Genomic DNA, 17,668 nt, shown 5'->3' with positions numbered 1-17,668 from the left:
ATAAATTACAAAATAGGGCTGGGGATATGGCTTAGTGGTCAAGTGCCTGAGTTCAATCCCAGTTAACCTAAAAAAAAAAAAAGGAAAGAAAGAAAATTGGGGCTTAGCTCCTGCTGCCCCACCTATCCAAAATGAGGGAGGGCAGGAAAATTTCGACATCAGCCCTGGGCCATGCTGGTCAGTTCGACTTGAAATAGGGCCCTACTGGGGAGGACAAGAATGACAAAGGCCTGGACCCTATATTCTTCTAGGGTGAGAATTAGTTTTATCTCTCAGGAGGCTTTGAGGGTGCTAATCATGATAGCCACAGTATTAAATGCTTGTGCCTAGTCTGTTTGTCCTCCCAATGCCTGGAAGACAAGCAGGTAGGTAACCATAAAGCCTTGTAGTTGTCAAGATGAAGTCAAGCCCATCTTCACATTGACTAGCTGTAAGATCTTAGGCAAGTCATTGAACCTGTAAAATAGGGATGATAGTACCTACTGCATTGGGCTTTTATGAAAAATAACTATGTACATAAAGTGCTTAGCATCTATCACACATGAAGCACTTGATAATCAACAGTTTTCACTTTCATATTACTTCCTCCATTCTTCAGATGTGGAAAGTGAGGTTTAAGTTTTTTTTTTTTTTTTTTTTTGGTACCAGGGATTGAACCCAGGGGCACTCAAACCACTAAGCCACATCCCCAGCCCTTTTTTGTATTTTATTTAGAGACAGGGTCTTGCTTAGGGCCTCACTTATGTTGCTGAGGCTGGCTTTAAACTCACAGTCTTCCTGTCTCAACCTCCAGAACTGCTAGGATTACAGGCATGTGCCACCATGCCCAGCTAGGTTCAAGTATTTTTGTATGTGTGGTGCTGGAGATCAAACACAGGGCCTTACAAATGCTAGGCAAGCATTCTACTACATCTCCAGCCCTTAAATAGGTTTTCACTTGAACAAAAGGCCCACAGCTTGGAAGCTACAGAGATGGAATTTGAACTGAGGCCTCAGCAAGGTTTCCTCTCACCCCACCCAAATTAATACTACATCTTGCCTTTCTCCTCTGGAATTTCCACTGACGTCCCTTAATCCTGTTCTATATTTTCTTTTTTTAAAACACATATTGCACTTTATCCTATTAGATCAATGCTTGTGTGTTTCTCCCTGCTAGAATATGAGCACTTAAGAGCTGGGCTCTTCATTTGTTTTTGTTGTATCCCAAGTGCCTAGAATAATGAATGGCACAGGGTACACTCTTGGTAAATATCTGTTGGATGGAAAGATGGCTGGGTAGAGGTCCTGCCTGCCTGCTCAATTTGTGTTTGGAACCCAGCAATGCTGCATAGATTCCACTGCATATTTTCATTGCCTTTTTTTGTTGTTGTGTTGTTTTGTTTTGCCAGCTCCCCAGCTAGTCTGGGAGTTCATGGGAGGTGAGTGGTAGGGCTCACTTGTCCAGGTTCTTTAGGGAGAAGGGCTGTGTGGAAAAGCGAATGTAGCTATCGCGGTAAAACCACACAGTAAGTGGGTTCCAGTCGGTCACCAGGAACCACTGTCTCAGGTCGAACTTGGTGCCAAAGATGAGCAGGGGGCGCTCAATATACTTCTGTACCACCCATTTGCCGTCCTTCATCATCATGGGGTTGCAGTCCACTAGCTTCAGCATCTCCTCCAGGTGGTCCATGCACATGATGCCTAGCAGGAAAAGGGGTAATCAGGGTCTAGGAGGTCAAACTTGGGCTGGCCCTCATCCCCACAAAACTGTCAGGCCACATGGGTAAGGATGTCTTTTGTCAATTAGTATCGTGTTCCCTTTGGGAAAACAGAAAATGATTTTAATTTTTTTGGTAACAAGTCATTTTGGGTTGATTGAAAAGGAATATATGCATTGAAAATTTCTGAATAGTATTGATTTTTTTGTTGTTATTTTTGAGGTACTATGGATTAAATCCAGAGGTGCTCTACCACTGAGCTACATTCCCCAAACTTTTTGAGACAGGGTCCCACTAAAATGCTGAGGCTGTCCCCAACTCTGTGATTCTCCTGTCTCAGTCACTGGAATTATAGGAATGTGCCACTGTGTCCTGCCATGTAATGGGCTTCTGCTTTTATTTTTTGTACTGGGCTTTAAAAGTATGTGCATATATTATTTTTCTCCAATAATTAACAAAATATAAACCAACAAACCCAAAAATTAGTAAAAAAAATGGCATATTAAAAATACATCTCCCTTTTCAGAGACAGCCAACTACTGCTTCTAAACATTTATGGAATCCTTAAGGATTTTCTTCCAGGTTATGGGAGAATAAACATGCCTTGGTTACACAGTATTACACAAATTAAAGCAGGATAAGGGTTTGGGATAGGGCTTGGCAAAAGGTAAACATTCAATAAATGTTAACACATATTACTATCACCTGTTTAATAAATTTCTAGCCATCGGTTTGCTGGTTCAAAGGGTGTGTACATTCTTAATATTTTTTTAGAGAGAGAGAGAATATATATATATTTTGTAGATGGACATAACACAATGCCTTTATTTTTATGTGGTGCTGAGAATCGAACCTGGGTCCTGCCCGTGCTAGGGGGGTGCTCTACCGCTGAACCACAATCCCAGCCCCACATTCTTCATTTTATATTGCCAAAGATGTTCTTCTAATTTTCAGTCCCAGCAAGAATGTATGAAATTGTGTTTGTTCAAATCCTACCCAACACTGTTGATTATGATTCTCTATTTTAGACTTTCTTCTAGATAGAAAATGTTCTTTTTTTTTTTTTTTGAGGAAAAGGAAAAAGAAGTTTTATTGCTTTGCTAACACAGCGGACCTGTGTCCCAGAGACTTTCATTCTGCCCATCAAGGTTTTTCTTTTTAGACAGGGTTCTCACTATGTTGCTTAGACTGGTCTGGAACCCCTGGGCTCAGGCAAGCTTCCAGCCTCAGCCTCTGAACTGGGATTTCGAATGTGCACCAGCTTGTTTGGCTTAAGGCATAGCTTTAATGCTAGTTAATATCAGAATCATATCACCAGACACAAAATCACAAATAATCTCATTCCTTTGCCCAAAGTAGCCTATTGCCTGCCAATGGCACAGAAAAACTTGTGCCTGGTTCCCGGTCTGGATCTTTTCCTAAAGGGCCAGATTGGGGCTGGGGTTGTATCTCAGTGGTGGAGCACTTGCCTAGCATGTGTGAGGCACTGGGTTCAAATTTTAGCACCACATATAAATTAAAAAAATAAATAAATAAAGGTCCATTGACAACTAAAAAAATATTTTAAAAAGGTGGTGGGTAGGGCTGAGGTTGTGGCTCAGTGGCAGAGCATTTGCCTCATACGTGTGAGGAACTGGGTTTGATCCTCAGCACCACATAAAAATATATAAACAAAATAAATGTACTGTGACCATCTACAACTAGAAAAATATCTTTTAAAAAAAGGGTGGTGGGTAGACCAATCATCAGGATTTCCACGAACATAATATCTTTTTATTTTTTCTGAGTGGGGTGGTTATCAGGGATTGAACTCAGAGGCATTCAACTACTGAGTGCCTCATGCCCCCTTTTTTGAATTTTATTTGGAGACCGTCTCACTGAGTTGCTTAGTACCTCGCTGTTGCTGAGGCTGGCTTTGAATTTACAGTCTTCCTGCCTCAGCCTCCCAACCCTGGAATTATAAGCATGCACACTGTGCCTGGCCCAAGACCATAATGCCTTGTATAAGAAAAGATTACATCTGCTGAGCTGGGGTTGTAGCTCAGTGGTGGAGCGCTTGCCTGGCACGTGTGAGGCATTGGGTTTGATCCTGAGCACCACATAAAAATAAAATATACAAAGGTATTGTGTTCATCTACAACAAAAATATGTTTTTTTTAAATTATAACTGCCAGGTGCAGTGTAATCCCAATGACTCAGGAAGATGAGGTAGGAGAATCGAAATTCCAACGCCAGCCTCATCAATTTAGCAAGGCCCTAAGCAACTTTGTGAGACCCTGTTTCAAAATAGAAAATAAAAAGGGCTGGGGAGTTGGCTCAGAGTTAAGCGCCACTGGGTTCAATCTCTGGTACCAAAAATTTAAAAAAGGAGAAAGACTTATAATACACACACCAAATGCATAGAAACAAGTATAGATAGAATCACATTAAAAAGTTAATAGGTTATCTTTTGGTGAAATTAAGGGACATTTGCTTCTAATTTCCTATATTGTTTTGTTTTCTTTTTTTAAAACAATAAACATATATTTTCATGATTGGGAAAAAAAATCAAGTATTTCTAAGGTATAAAAAGAAAAGAATCCAATGCTTTTTTCATTGTTGTTGTTTTGTGGGATTGATCCCAGGGGTGCTCTACCACTGAGATTTATCCTCAGTCCTTTTTATTTTGAGACAGTGTCTCGTGCGCCTTGAACTTGAAATCCTCCTGCTTCAGACTCCCAGTGGCTGGGATTACAGGTGTGTACCACTGTGAATGATAGTTGTTTAACAGTTTCTTTTGGTGGTACTGGAGATTGAAGCCAGGGACTCAAGCATGCTAGGCAAGTACTCTACCATTAAGCTATATCTCCAGCCCTCCTGATTTTAATGTGACATCCTCAAGAGAAGCATTCCAATGTTTGGAGCTGCAATGGCTTCACCCTGGCATAAATAAACCCATCCAAGAGCAGTATTCGAAAGAAGCTGATACTGAAATCTGTTTTCTAGCTCTTGGGCATCCTTTCACAGTCTTTAAAGGCCGGGCTAAGGCACTGCTGGCTTTCCTGTTCAAATTCCAGTCACACTTGGCTGAGGAGTCAGAATAACAGCTAATAATAGAAGCATCAATGTGGCAGTTACTATGCACAGATCCAGGACCTAAGTACATTTTTTTGGTCCTGGGGATTAAACCCAAGGGCATTTAACCACCAAGATACATCCCTAGATTTTTTTATTTTTTATTTTATTTTTGCCTCCCCAGTTGCTGGGATTACAGGCATGTGCCACCATGCATGGCTTCTAAATACTTTATAAACATTATACTCATTTAATCTTCTCAGGAAGTATTGGCTCCATTTTACCAGTGATGATGATGAGGCACAGAAAAGGTTAATTAACCCCGCCTGAAGTCTTATAAGTAGGGGAAAGCTAACCTTGAACTAGGGGTCCTGGCCTTAGGACTATAGGGATGTGCTGGTGAAATCTGAGACCCTTTAGATAATAAGCAACTAAGTGCTTGTGAGTGTCACCAAACTTACCTAAAGCACTGATCCAAACTCAGGGGCAGGAGAGGAACAGTTGGGACTATCTTCCCAGAAGCTCTCATATGGGGGTGACTGTGCTGACCTACAACTTAAGATGTACTCTGCATTTAATCTCACCTTGTGGAAGGCTTTATCAATCTTCACTTCACAAAGGAGGAAACTGAGGTTCAGATAGGTGATGTGACTTGCTCTAGGTCACAAAGAATATTACTGACAGAGCTAGGCTTTCAGTCCAGTTTGGCAGACTGCACTATTAACCTCCCTGGCCTCTAACGGGGGACAAGGTCACAGGGTATTGTTGCAAAAAAGCAAAGGCTGATCCCCCACCTCGTCCACGGGACTTGGCTCCTGGCTTCACGATCCAGATGTTGCGGTCCCCTTCCATATCAATCTGGGGCATCACAGCCCGCAGCTGCTGCAGGAGATCCTCACAGCGCTGGACCTGTGCATCCAAATGCTTGAGTTCTGCCCCCTCACTGTGGGGAGATGGTGGGACTTAGGCAGGGCAAGGCCTGGGGGCAGGCAGGAGGGCAGGACAAGGGGAGACATATCCTCCTTCCCCCTAGGCCAAGGTTCAACCACCTTGGTCATGCCTTCCCCCTAGAGATCCACATGGATCTCTCTCGAACCTCCATCTTCACCCTCAAGCCACCCCACGAGCCCTCTTGCCCAGACCATAGCAATGGGAATGACTGAGTAAATCCCATTTACTTCACAGTTCACAATCCACTCCAATATTCCATTTTCTGCCCACTCCCTTCCTATTAAAACTGAATCATTCCAGCTCCAAATGATGGGGCAACACACCAAGGGCTTTCCATATATTATCTCTAATCCTCTAGCAGCCCTTTCAGGGAGGTATCACCTGTCCCATTTTAGAGGAAAGTAAACTAAAGCTTGGAAAATTAAGGTATTTGCCCAAGGCTACCCACTTGGTGGCTGAACCAGGATTCAAATGCCTGATTAGTTCATCTGCAGGTGCTTTTTGGCATTCCTGTCCTCTTTATCTAGACCTAACAATGCTTGATAGGTGGGTTCCCTTCTAGATTAATTCACTCAAGCACATCTGTATCATAGCTCCCCTTCCTTTCTCTTCCCATCACTCACCCCCACCTGACCCATTCATTTACTTGGTTATCATCTGGCTCCCCAAACTAGAACTTTCTTTTTTTTAATGGTGCTGGAAATCGATCCCAGGGCCTTGCATATTCTAGGCAAGCACTCTTAACTATACCACCAGTCCAGAAAAGGAAAGTTCAAATAGATTAGTGATATTGCCAAAGTCATAGAGCTTGGAAGTTGCAAAGCCAGGACTTGAACTTAGGTCTACCTGACAGCACAGGCCATCATCTTAGTGCCTACCATTGTGCTAAGAGCCAGGAAGAGTGGTCTGGACTCTATCAAGGAGGCAGTGGGAATCCCTGAGGGTTCCTGAGCTGAAGAGTAGCAATATGAACAAAAATGAGAAGCTTCAGGAGGAGGTGAGGGCTGTGTTAGATTCTGAGAGTCTGTTCCTAATTACCTGCCTCAGCCCATAGCCCTGGCTGCAGGAGTACTCACTGGACCACTTGATAGTAGCGCTGGAGGAAGAGGGTCCAGCCCGCAGGGCTGAGGTACAGTGGAGCCTCCAGGTCCTTGTCGATGTCCATGTGAGCCAGGTTGCTAAGGTGCTCCTCACATGCACACAGGGCCTCATCCACAAACTCTGGGGACACTGTCATGAGCTTTTTTTCCTGTTTCTTGAGGTTCTTCTCTCCTGCAGAGATAGGGAAGAGTCTGTCACTAGAACACATCAAGGCAGGCAAAATGACACATGCTACAGTGCTTACCAACCCGAGGCTTGTCACTCACCTCAGGCCTCACCTGAAAGACACCTGAGGCCTACCATGAACCCCGATCCCCAGCTGCCCTGGGACTTGTCACTTACCTGAGGTTTTGCTCTAAATTTACCTGCAACTCTAGCACTTCATCCCTGGCCCCCACTCCACCCTAAATGTCCCCAAAGTCCTACAGTACCTAAAGCCCCAGCACATAGCTGCAGCCTCTCTAACCCTGGGACCTCTGACACATCTGAGACCCTGCACCTGGAAACCTTGGCCTTTGAACCTAGATATACATGAAACCAAACCTGACATGGCTTCTTTATTTATTTTATTATTTTTTCACAGTGCTGGGAATTGAATGCATGCCAGGCAAACACTCTACCACTGAACCACATCCCCAGCCCCCAATATGGCTTCTTAAGTCTTGAAACACAACGGAAATCTACTCACTCCCAGAATCCTGACATAAATCAACCATCATCAACCCATAGAAACACTAACCTTACATGTGCAATGCGAGGCCCTGACACACACCTGAAAATGAATCTCTAGAAACTGACATCTCAGAAGACTCAATGCATACCCACAGCCCTGACTCATTCCTGAACATCCTGAAATATAAGTGAGCCCTTAACCCCCTGCAGCCTGACCCACACCTGAGCCCATTGTCAGAGAAAGCTTAAGTGCAGGGTCTCTGCCTAGTAGGGGACCCCTGTGCTCCTGATCCTAGCACATAATAAGAGTCATCTTATACCTGGCACACTTATGTAAGAGACAGAATGGGGAAGAGCCAGGGATTTTTTTCTCCTTCCCTTATAGTTGCCCTTTACTTCTCTGAATCTCTGGCTAAGGAGCCCTTGCTTTTAAAGGATTAGTGGCTTGGAGGTAGGAGCTAAGTCCATAAAGGGAAGGGGCAAGTAATGGGCTGTGTTCTGTGTGCCCTTTACTCCCAGATTTTTTTTAAATTTTTTTTAATATTTATTTTTTAGGTGTAGATGGACACAACACAATGCCTTTATTTTATATGTGGTGCTGAGGATCTAACCCAGGTCCCGCCTGTGCTAGGTGGGCGCTCCACCGATGAGCCACAATCCCAGCCCCAGATGTTCCTTATTTTTGGTCACATAGGGTGCTCAGGACTCCTGTAAACTGCTGGGTTCACTTCTTCCTTCTCCTAGACCTATCTCCCCCAGACAAGGATGGACCATGTCTTCTTAGCCTGCTCTCTGTAGGGTGCTCATTCACATGCCAGGCCCATGCATAGGCTGATCACCAAACAAACCAGAAGACAGGTATGTGGGAAGTTGGGAAATAGAAGAATGGATGAGTGAGCAGACTAGAGGGTAGATAAACAGTAGTTAGGAAGATGGAATAATACATGGATAAATGGTTTTGTAGAAGGATGGGAAGGAAAGTGGGGAGTGGATAAATGGATAGGGAGTGTGCTGATGGCAAGTGGGTGAATGAGGAGATCAACAGTGGGTTGGTAGGTGGGAGGATGGATACATGGATGGATGGATGGATGGATGGATGGGTTAATGGGTAGACTGAAGGATGGGTGAACACATGGATGAAAAGAAGGGTGGGAAAGGTGTTAGATGGTCATATGGATATGGATGATGGGAGCACGGAGGGTAAGGGAGTGAAGGTAACCACAGTACTTACTTGCAGCTTCTTCCTTTTCTGTTTCGACAGAGTATGACTTCCATTCCGACTTCACCACCAGCTTGAGAACGTTGCGGGCAGCTGTCAGCCAGAAGTCCTCTGCTCCCGGGGTAGGGGATACCCTGCTCAGCCCCTAGGCTCGAGGCCTGTTCTGGTTCTGGAACCTGATCGTGACTTGCCCCATTTTGGATGTGTAACCTGACTCTACCTTTTCTGACTCTAGAACCTGAATGAGAACCTGGATCCTGTTTCAGTTAGACCCAGAATGTGACAATGTGACTGGACTTGGCTTATACTCTGACTTCAGAATCTGGTGTGGACCAGATTGTCTGTTGTCTTAGTTCTTTCTTCAGTTCCTCATCTACTTTTTTTTCCCCCTTTTGTACCAGGGATTAAACCCAGGGGTGAGTAACCACTGAGCCACATCCTCATCCCTATTAATGTTTTTATTTTCAGACAGGGTCTTGCTAAGTTGCTTAGGGTCTCCCTAAGCTGCTGAGGCTGGCTTTAAACTCGTGATCCTCCTGCCTCAGCCTCCCAAACCACTGGGATTACAGGCATGTGCCACTGCGCCCGGCTCCTCATACAGTTTTAAAAAATATTTTAGTTGTAAATGAACATAATAACTTTATTTTATTTATTTTTGTATGTGGTGCTGAGGATCAAACCCAGTGCCTCACGTGTGCTAGGTAAGTGCTCTACCACTGAGCCACAATCCCAGTCCCCCTTATATACTTTTGATACTTATTTTAGCCTAAGAACCCAAACGTTGACCCAAAACCTAGTTCAGATTTGGAACATAACTTAAGGCCTAGCATCTAACCTGGATCCAAATTCTATTTAGAACATATTGTGGAGCTGGAAGCTATTCTGCCTTAGAAACCCATAACCTATAGTCTTTTATGGAACCCAATCCAGCCAACAGAACTTGACATAAGCCTGAAATCCATTCTGGATTCCAAACTCAACCAACCACTAACTTTTAGAACCTGCTCTAGAATACAAGCAAGCTACCTAAGTTTTCTGGAGGTCAGGGCTGGCCAAGCTAGGAGTATCATTAAGTGAGGGTATAGTAGGACTGGGGATAGGGAAGGAACTTGCTGGGGTAGATGAGGGCATAAGGAGAGGCCTGCTATTCCCTGGTGTGAGCCAGAGATTTAGTCTTGGTCCTTCAGCCTGGGTGGTCCAGGCATGGGGCTGGGAGTTCTCCTTACCTATGAAGGCTTTTTTGTCATCTTCAGCACCCAGGCAGTAGCAACGTGGGAAGAAGGAGTCAGCATCAGCCTCATCAAACCAGGGCAAGTTCCGGAGATTGAGACACAGACCCACCTATGGAGTTAGCTGCTGAGGGGGCAGGGTAGGACTTGCCCAGGGAGCTCTAAGAGACTCCCCCACAGGCAGCACACATCCAGTCAGGAAGACCTTGCCCAAATGCTCTCAGAGCCTCTATTCCATTCACTAGGCTTAACTTACTCACATCTATATCCATGTCTGCCTCGTGGTCCCCTTTGTCACAAATCCCATTCACCCTTCATTCATATCCTTAAAGACCTGCCTCGTCTAGGAATTCCTCTCCAAGTCTCTGCCAATGATAAAATGACAGACCATTTTATAAAGTTCTTTCTTCATCCTTCACCCTAGAAAACAGACCTTACTGCTTCTGTCATTTAAATATGAGGACACTGAGGCTCAGAGATGTAAAGCCACTTGCTATCAGAGATAAGACAGAATGAAGCCATCAGCCAGATGTACCCTTGCTCACAGTTTGGATTTGGTGTTTGTGTGGGCTTCAGATCCTATTTGAATCCTGGAGCCCAGTTATTTGTTTGTTTTTGGTACCAAGGATTGAACCCAGGGGCACTTAACCACTAAGCCACATCCCCAGCCTTTTTTGTTTTGAGACAGTCTTGCTAAGTTGCTGAGGTTGGCTTTGAACTTTTGATCCTCCTGCTTCAGCCTCCCAAGCCATTGGGATTATAGGTGTGCACCATCACATCCAGCTGGAGTCCAGTTTAGTCAAGATGTCTACACTACCAGATATCCCACAGGGGTTGAATTAGAGTCCAAGTCTTCCTGACTTCAGGTCTCACTGAATTATTTATCTCCTGCTTTCCTGAGAACTCTCTTTTACTGACAAGGGGAGAGACGGGGTTGGGACTACTAGTCTAAGGGTGGGGGTTGGAAGCTGTCCTTCCTACTGCCCTGAGGAGCCCACCTTTGTAGTAAAGGAGCCAGCTCGAACATAGTGGTTTATCATCTGATCCTTAGAGAGGAAGCGACAGTCCATCACATCTCGCCGGGTGGTCCAGATAAGGTAAGGTGTCTCATTCCGAACCATGCGGGACTGGGGAGGAGATAGAGACAGGGAGGCCAGTGTGGGCAGCTTCTCCCCAACCCTCCTGAGCACGAAGGACAGGATACTTCCAAACTATCCTGTGGTCCTCACAACGTTTCTGTGTAAGGCATGAAGGGCATTTCTTCTCCAGGGCACAAGCTTGGCCAAAAGAGAGCAGGCTTCATCTGAGTGTTAAACTGCACAATAGAATGCTGGACCTTTCTCTGACCAATGGCCATCAGTTACTTGCCAGAAGTCTGACACAGCCTCCAAACTGATGTGCACACAGCATGTAACAGAGGTTCTTTTGTGGTCCCCACCTCTCCATCCTTTCTAAAAATCTGGGAGGTAGGTTATTATTAACTAATAACACCATATGCTATGCTCTGTTTGAAATACTTTCTATGTTAATCCATTGACTCCTCATCCAACCCTATGAGGTAGGAGCTACCATTTCACAGGTGAGGGAATTGAGGTACACGGAGGGTAAACAACTTGCCCCAGGGTTCACAAAGCTGAACCACATGAAACTACCGATTTTCAACTTATCTTGACGTGCAGAAATGGCTATTTCATATAGTTCAACTTAGTAAGAGTTGGTGCCAATCTAATGAATCCAAGTGTCCTTAACCTCCACACACACGTCCTCCACACACCATCTCACCAGCCTCTCTCAGAGTTGTGTAAGCCCTTCCTACGAGGCTTCAATTGCTAAGGGCAAAGGAAGCAGATGAACAAAGAGATTTTTACCTGGAAGGGATAACTAGCATGCACAGAGGATGTAACAGCCTTGTCAGAGCCCCACTGAGTCCTTCACTGCTCTGGGGGCCTATCCAGCCTTTAGAGAAACAATCATCTTTATACAGATGGGGAAACTGAGACCCAGAGAAGAAAAGGATTTGTCTGAGGTCACCCCATTGGGCGCCAGACCTCTCCTTCTGAATAGCCACCCTCCAGCCAATCCTGTGCTTCAGCTGGCCCCCAGGACGCTCACCATCAAAGCATGTGTCCCATCTAGGTCATCAAATTCCAGAAGGCCATTTAAGTCAAACAGCTGTGCTTGTTGATAATGCTCTTCTTCATCTTCAATGTATGCAGAGCCCAGACCTGATGAGAGCCATGTCCCTGCCCCATAGGTACAAATCCTCAACCCTGGGATGGTGAGAACATAAGGAAGAAGACTGGGAGGGGTCTTGTGGAAAGAGAGGGAACTGTTCACCTTCCTCAGTGGTGTCACTATCACCTAGCATTGAGCTGTCCAGATCCTTCTGGGATGGCATTAGGGTGGTGCCCGGGGGATGGATCATCTTCTTCTCTACCCAGCCTCTCCGGCGTAAGAGATACCGGATCACTGGGTAGCGGCCTTGGATCATAAAGATCTTCTTCTGCTATAAGGTGAGAGATAGAGACTTGTTCAATAAGCATTGCCAAGGTGCCAAACACAGGGGATATAGTGGTGACCCAGTTACAGTCTCTGCCTCCAAGCTGGCCTCTGTAGGGAATTTTTATATTCCACTGGGAAAAATAGCTAAAAAACATGGAGGGAAATAAATATGCATAGTGTCCGGGGGTGGTGGTGCATGATTGTTAATTCCAATGACCTGGGAATTTAGAGCAGAAGGATTGCAAGTTCAAGGCCAGTCCCTGCAATTTAGCAAGGCCCTAAACAAGAACTGTCTAAAAATAAAAAAACAAAAAGGGCTCTATAGAGACATAGCTTAATGGTAACGTGCCCCTGGGTTCAATCCCCTAGTACCAAAATAAACAAATATGCATAGTAACAATGTTGGCAATAATAGCTGATATTTACTGAGTATCTACTATGTGGTAAATGCTTCATGTATTACTTACTTTTTTTTTTTAAAGAGAGAGTGAGAGACAGAGAGAGAGAGAGAATTTTTTTTTTTAACATTTATTTTTTAGTTTTTAGGTGGGCACAACATCTTTGTTTGTATGTGGTGCTGAGGATCGAACCCGGGTCGCATGCATGCCAGGCGAGCGCGCTACCGCTTGAGCCACATCCCCAGCCCTCATGTATTACTTACAATGACATACATTTTTATTAGATACTCACTGGTTATGAAATAAAGATGCGGAGAGGTTAAGTAGCTTGGACATACCATGGTTAAGTGAAAGAGATTTCTTTTTGTGCTGGGAATTGAACCCAAAGCCTCACCCATGCTAAGCACAGTTCAATCACTGAGTTACACTCCCAACCCCAAGAGTATGGATTTAAATCCAGGCAGTCTAAAATCTACATACTTAATGAGACCCAGAGAAACTACTTAGGAATACATGGTTAGGGAAGATCAAAAAAGAGTCATGAATATACAGAGCTGAGCAAATGGCAGTATAGGCAGAGGGAAAAGCATGTGCAAGGGCCCAAAGGCAGAATGGAGACCAAAAGGAACTGAAAGGGTGAGTGCAGTTTGGAAAATGAAAGGGAGAGCCCATGAGAAGTTAGGTAGTATGGATAGACCATGGACAGCCCTGCAGGCTTAAGCCTTGGATGTGGGTTTTTATATGAGTAGCACGAAGCAATAAAGGTTAGGTGAGGGTGTGCTTAGTTGGAAGCTTTGTTAAGTTTGGCTTGCTACTGTATGGAAAAAAAGATGGGAACAAGTATGGAAGCAGACAGTTTGGAAGGCTGTTGTGCTTACAGTGAAAATGGGGCAAAAGTGTGGGGTTGGGATTCATTTTGGAATCAGAGATGAATGATTTTGCTGATGGGATTAGATGTGGTAGTGAAAAAACAGAAATATTGGATTTGGGGTTGAACAACTGAGATGAGAAAGTCCAGACTAGAAGGAATGACAAGTTTGGGTAGGATTATCAGAGCATGAGATTGAAATGTTGATAAACTCTGGGTAGAGATGTCAACTAGGGGGCTGGAGAGGGTATGCAGTGGGTGCAGCACATTGGACTCACAACCAGAGAGAAGCAATGCATGCAGCATGCATGGGTAGGGATCTATGGAACCACTAATATCTAAGAAACTGCCCAAAGCAACTGAAAAGCAGCAGCCAGAAAGAGAGAAAAGAAAAGTAGGAGTGTGCAGTCAGATAGCTGAGGATGGGTGTGTGGGGCATCACTGCACACCCACAGGCAACTCAATCAAGATGGCAGGACTGAAGAAGCGCTGCTGGATTTGGCTCCTTGGAGGTCACCAAGGGCCTTAATGAGAGTGTTTTTTAAAAGGAATGGGATGGGAAAGGCAGGAAATCAGAGGGAAGGGAACTGAGGAGTGAATTCCAGGTAAAGAAGTGGAACAATGCCCAGACAATTCTGTCAAGAAGTTTGGCCCTGAATGATAAGTGAAAATGGGGAGGTATTGGAAGATGAGTGTAGAATTAAGGAGTTTTTTTTTTTTTTTTTTTTTTTGGTTGTTTTTGAAGGACATGACAAAAATACCACAAGGAGGCAGGACAAACTACTCCAGAGTCCTTTCTAAACTCCTCCCCACCAACCCATTCCGACCTTGACAGCTCTCTCCACGTGGATTTTGGCGTTTCTGAGCCGGCCCATGTGGTGAGGTGTCTTGGAGAATCCTCGCCAGAGGACAAGGGATCCTGCAGAAAGAGGCGTTATAGGGGCGGGGATAGGTTGGGGCTTAGCCCGGGGTCTTTTTGGCACCCTCTTCCCTCCCTCCACCCTTCATCAGGACGCCCACCCACTGCCACTCTTCTTCCGACACCATTTCGTTCCGTCCCCATGCTTCTTCTTGCAGCTGCCACCGGCCAGGGCAGGCAACGCTCTGGGCCTCACCGTCTTGCGTGGGGGGATCATCCAGGACCTGGGCAGGCTGGGGGCTGAATAGATGGGGATGCGCAGCGCCTTGGGCGCGAGTGCCGCAGGCAGGAGTCTCGGAGGCGCGGCCTAGGCAGGGCATGAAGCCAGCACTGCTGGCCAGGCGCTGACGGCCAGCGCCACTCGCCTCGGGATGGGCGGAGGCGGGCCCCGGCCATGGCAGCCTCCCAGGCAGCCGGTATTGTGGGTAGGGAACACAGGGCCAAGAGGCGGGGGAACTGTTGTGTGGATCTGGTGGTTGCGGCTTCCGCCGCCAACTGCACGCCGGGCCTTGATCCTGGCTGAACAAAGTGGCCGAACCCTGGCTCACGGGGCCCAGTTCCCTGGTGCTCAGAAGTGCCCCGCCAGGGCCCTGCATGCGCCCCTCGCTGCGCGCGCCCTTCCAGCGCTGGAGCCCGCCTCCCTCCCGGCGCTGCCTGTCAGAAAAGCACCCAGGCCCCGCCCTCTGTTTGCTGTCACCATAGAAACCATTCCCCCGGGCACAATCAGACCCGAGGGGTTCCGGAGCCGCCCTGGGTCAGAGGAGCTAGGGTTTTCCACTGTGAGCCAGGCTCTGGGCCTCATTTATCCCCACCCCTTTGATGGGCAAGGCACTGAGGGTAGAACAGAACGTTGGGCTGGAATCTTGGTTCCTTATCCAGCAGTTCCTGCGTGGAACGGCCCCAACCGTATTTATAGAGGGCCACGTGCTAAGCTCTGGGCTGGGGACTGACAAGTGAACCCCGACCCCAAGAGGCTTATAGCCCAGTGTGGGATAAAAGCAAGTAACAAAATAGCTACAGGTATGAGGGCAGTGAATAAGCAATGAGCTGAAACCAGGAAAGAAGTACACATTAGGGCAAAGATGTCCTCTCCGAAGAGGTAACATTTTAGCATTCTAGGCAGGGGAAACAGTTTTGGCAACCTCGAAAGGGAAGACCCTTTCTGGGGAAATACAAGGCAGCCAGTGTGGCTGGAGCCTAGTGAGCCCAGTTCAGATCTGAAAGCCTAGCAGATAGATGCGGCTAATAAGTTTGGTGGTGGTGGGGAACAGATATGAAAATGAAAGTCGAGGCTGTATTTTCGGGGAGCAATCATGGGTGCAGAACACATACCTCCTCTCCTGGTAACTCAGAAACAGAAAAACTGATCATCATTCAAATCAAATGCAAAATAAATTTAAAAGGTCAAGATTGTAAATGACCATTTAGAGAAAGTGGTAAAGTATTATCCTCAAAAGTCATAGGGGCAATATGGCTCCAAGATGTTAAATAACTGCCACAAATCACAGGCAACACTGGAACCCAGGTCTGACACACACTTATATATATCTTCCTGTGATTATCACTCAATGGGGTTTGACCTGTTGATCACAAAGTACCAAATCAGCAGGTTGACAGGCTAACCTGAGCAGTTGCCCATGCAAGTGCAATCCAGGACAGTCCTGGCTGGAACCCAGTCACTGGGCAGTTCCGTTCTTACAGTGAAGGTAGGTCCCTTAACTAACTACCTGTCCAACTGACACCAAAGATTACATTTCCCAAACCCCCTTAGCTGGGGTAAGAGAGACCTAAGAGAGAACCAGCTGACTAAAACCACAGTCTGTTCTCATTAGCCTGCAAATCTGGTTTTAAGGAACTTTGGATCCTGGGAGAGAAATTTGCCACAAATCAGGGTTCTTGCTGGCTCACCTGGTAAATGCCATCCTGTGAGAGGGGAGTAAGAAACTGCCACACACTCGTGGTCACGCACTTTGCTGCGAGTACCTTTCACATTCATTGCAATGATACAACATAGCCATGTGCCTCTGAGGAGAGCCTAGCTAATTTAGCAAGGCAGGAGGTCACAGAGGTAATGTCATAAAGGGGATTATACCTATTCAAGTTGTTCCCACCACTAGCCCCTCCTTCCTTTATTATTTCTTTATTCTTCCCTTCAAGAGATCCCTTTGGCCATCTCTAAGAAAATCTTTTTGTGAAGTTCAGCTCAAAGGCCAACCATTCTAGAAGCTTTATACCCTCCTATACATATGTCCCCCTCCCAGTCCCCAGACTTCCAACAATACATATGAAACATTTCAATATATTTATTTACATGGCTAGCTCTTTTACTGGACCCCCAAGTCTTCTCAAAGCAGGGATATCCCCAAGCCTAGCATGTTGGAGTTTATCGGACAACTCAGATACTGAACAAACAACTAGTGGTTCATTCAGTGCCTGCGTGGCAGAGATTGTGCCAGTTCACTTTCATAGTCTCCATGTCAGAGATCAAGAAACTGACCCAGGCATGGTGGCACATGCCTGTAATTTCAGCTACCTGGGAGGCTGAAGCAGGAGGATCGGAAGGTCTAGACCAACCTGGGCAATTTAGTAAGATCCTGTCCGAAAAAAAGGAAGAGTTGGAAATGTAGCTCAGTGGTAAAAATACCCCTGAGTTCAATCCCCAGTTTAAAAAAGAAACCGAGGCATAGAATATACACAGCTTGTCCAAATCCAGCAACAAGAGTCAGAACTCAAACATAAATCAGTTTTGTTTGTTTACTTCAAGTTATCACTAAAAAACGTCTAGCATTATCCAATATAATTTTTTTTGACAATGGAAATATATGTGCTGATGTGGTAGTTACTAGTCACTGTAGCTACTGAATACTTAACATGACATCAGAGAAACTGAGGAACCAGATTATAAACTTCACTTAACTGTAGTAATTTAAATAGATAAAGGTGAAGCCAGGCACATTGGTGCATGCCTGTAATACCAGAGACTCAGGAGGCTGAGGCAGATGGATCACAAATATGAGGCCAACCTCAGCAACTGAGCAAGGCCCTGAGCAACTTTAAA

The 17,668-nt window shown here is 45.6% G+C and overlaps 2 protein-coding genes across 12 annotated transcripts in view; one reads left to right on the top strand and one right to left on the bottom strand.

Annotated features, from left to right (window-relative positions):
* The window catches only part of Rpusd3 (RNA pseudouridine synthase D3), a 25,005-nt gene extending 15,874 nt beyond the window's left edge, over positions 1 to 9,131 (top strand). Inside the window, exons 8-9 of the mRNA XM_048787097.1 lie at positions 8,220 to 8,333; positions 8,737 to 9,131. Of these exons, the coding sequence (XP_048643054.1) occupies positions 8,220 to 8,305 (86 nt within the window). The 3' untranslated portion in view covers positions 8,306 to 8,333; positions 8,737 to 9,131. The remainder of the gene's footprint in view (positions 1 to 8,219; positions 8,334 to 8,736) is intronic.
* Positions 1 to 17,668, bottom strand: part of Ttll3 (tubulin tyrosine ligase like 3) — a 24,227-nt gene extending 6,559 nt beyond the window's left edge. For all 11 annotated transcript variants that reach the window (XR_007341987.1, XR_007341988.1, XR_007341986.1 and 8 more), the window contains exons 1-10: positions 14,807 to 17,668; positions 14,519 to 14,610; positions 12,261 to 12,429; positions 12,036 to 12,166; positions 10,922 to 11,050; positions 9,921 to 10,035; positions 8,707 to 8,805; positions 6,779 to 6,974; positions 5,546 to 5,694; positions 1,437 to 1,680 (exon numbers count right to left, since the gene is read on the bottom strand). Coding sequence is in view for 8 of the 11 variants with exons in the window: in XM_048787093.1 (XP_048643050.1) it covers positions 1,437 to 1,680; positions 5,546 to 5,694; positions 6,779 to 6,974; positions 8,707 to 8,805; positions 9,921 to 10,035; positions 10,922 to 11,050; positions 12,036 to 12,166; positions 12,261 to 12,429; positions 14,519 to 14,610; positions 14,807 to 15,206 (1,724 nt within the window). In the remaining 3 variants the exon portion in view is untranslated. The remainder of the gene's footprint in view (positions 1 to 1,436; positions 1,681 to 5,545; positions 5,695 to 6,778; positions 6,975 to 8,706; positions 8,806 to 9,920; positions 10,036 to 10,921; positions 11,051 to 12,035; positions 12,167 to 12,260; positions 12,430 to 14,518; positions 14,611 to 14,806) is intronic.

Source organism: Marmota marmota, unplaced genomic scaffold (genome assembly GCF_001458135.2).
Source record: "Marmota marmota marmota unplaced genomic scaffold, marMar, whole genome shotgun sequence".
NCBI classification, from domain to species: domain Eukaryota; kingdom Metazoa; phylum Chordata; class Mammalia; order Rodentia; family Sciuridae; genus Marmota; species Marmota marmota.
Note: the sequence above shows the minus strand (reverse complement) of the source record. Positions and strands in the feature narration are given on the sequence as shown.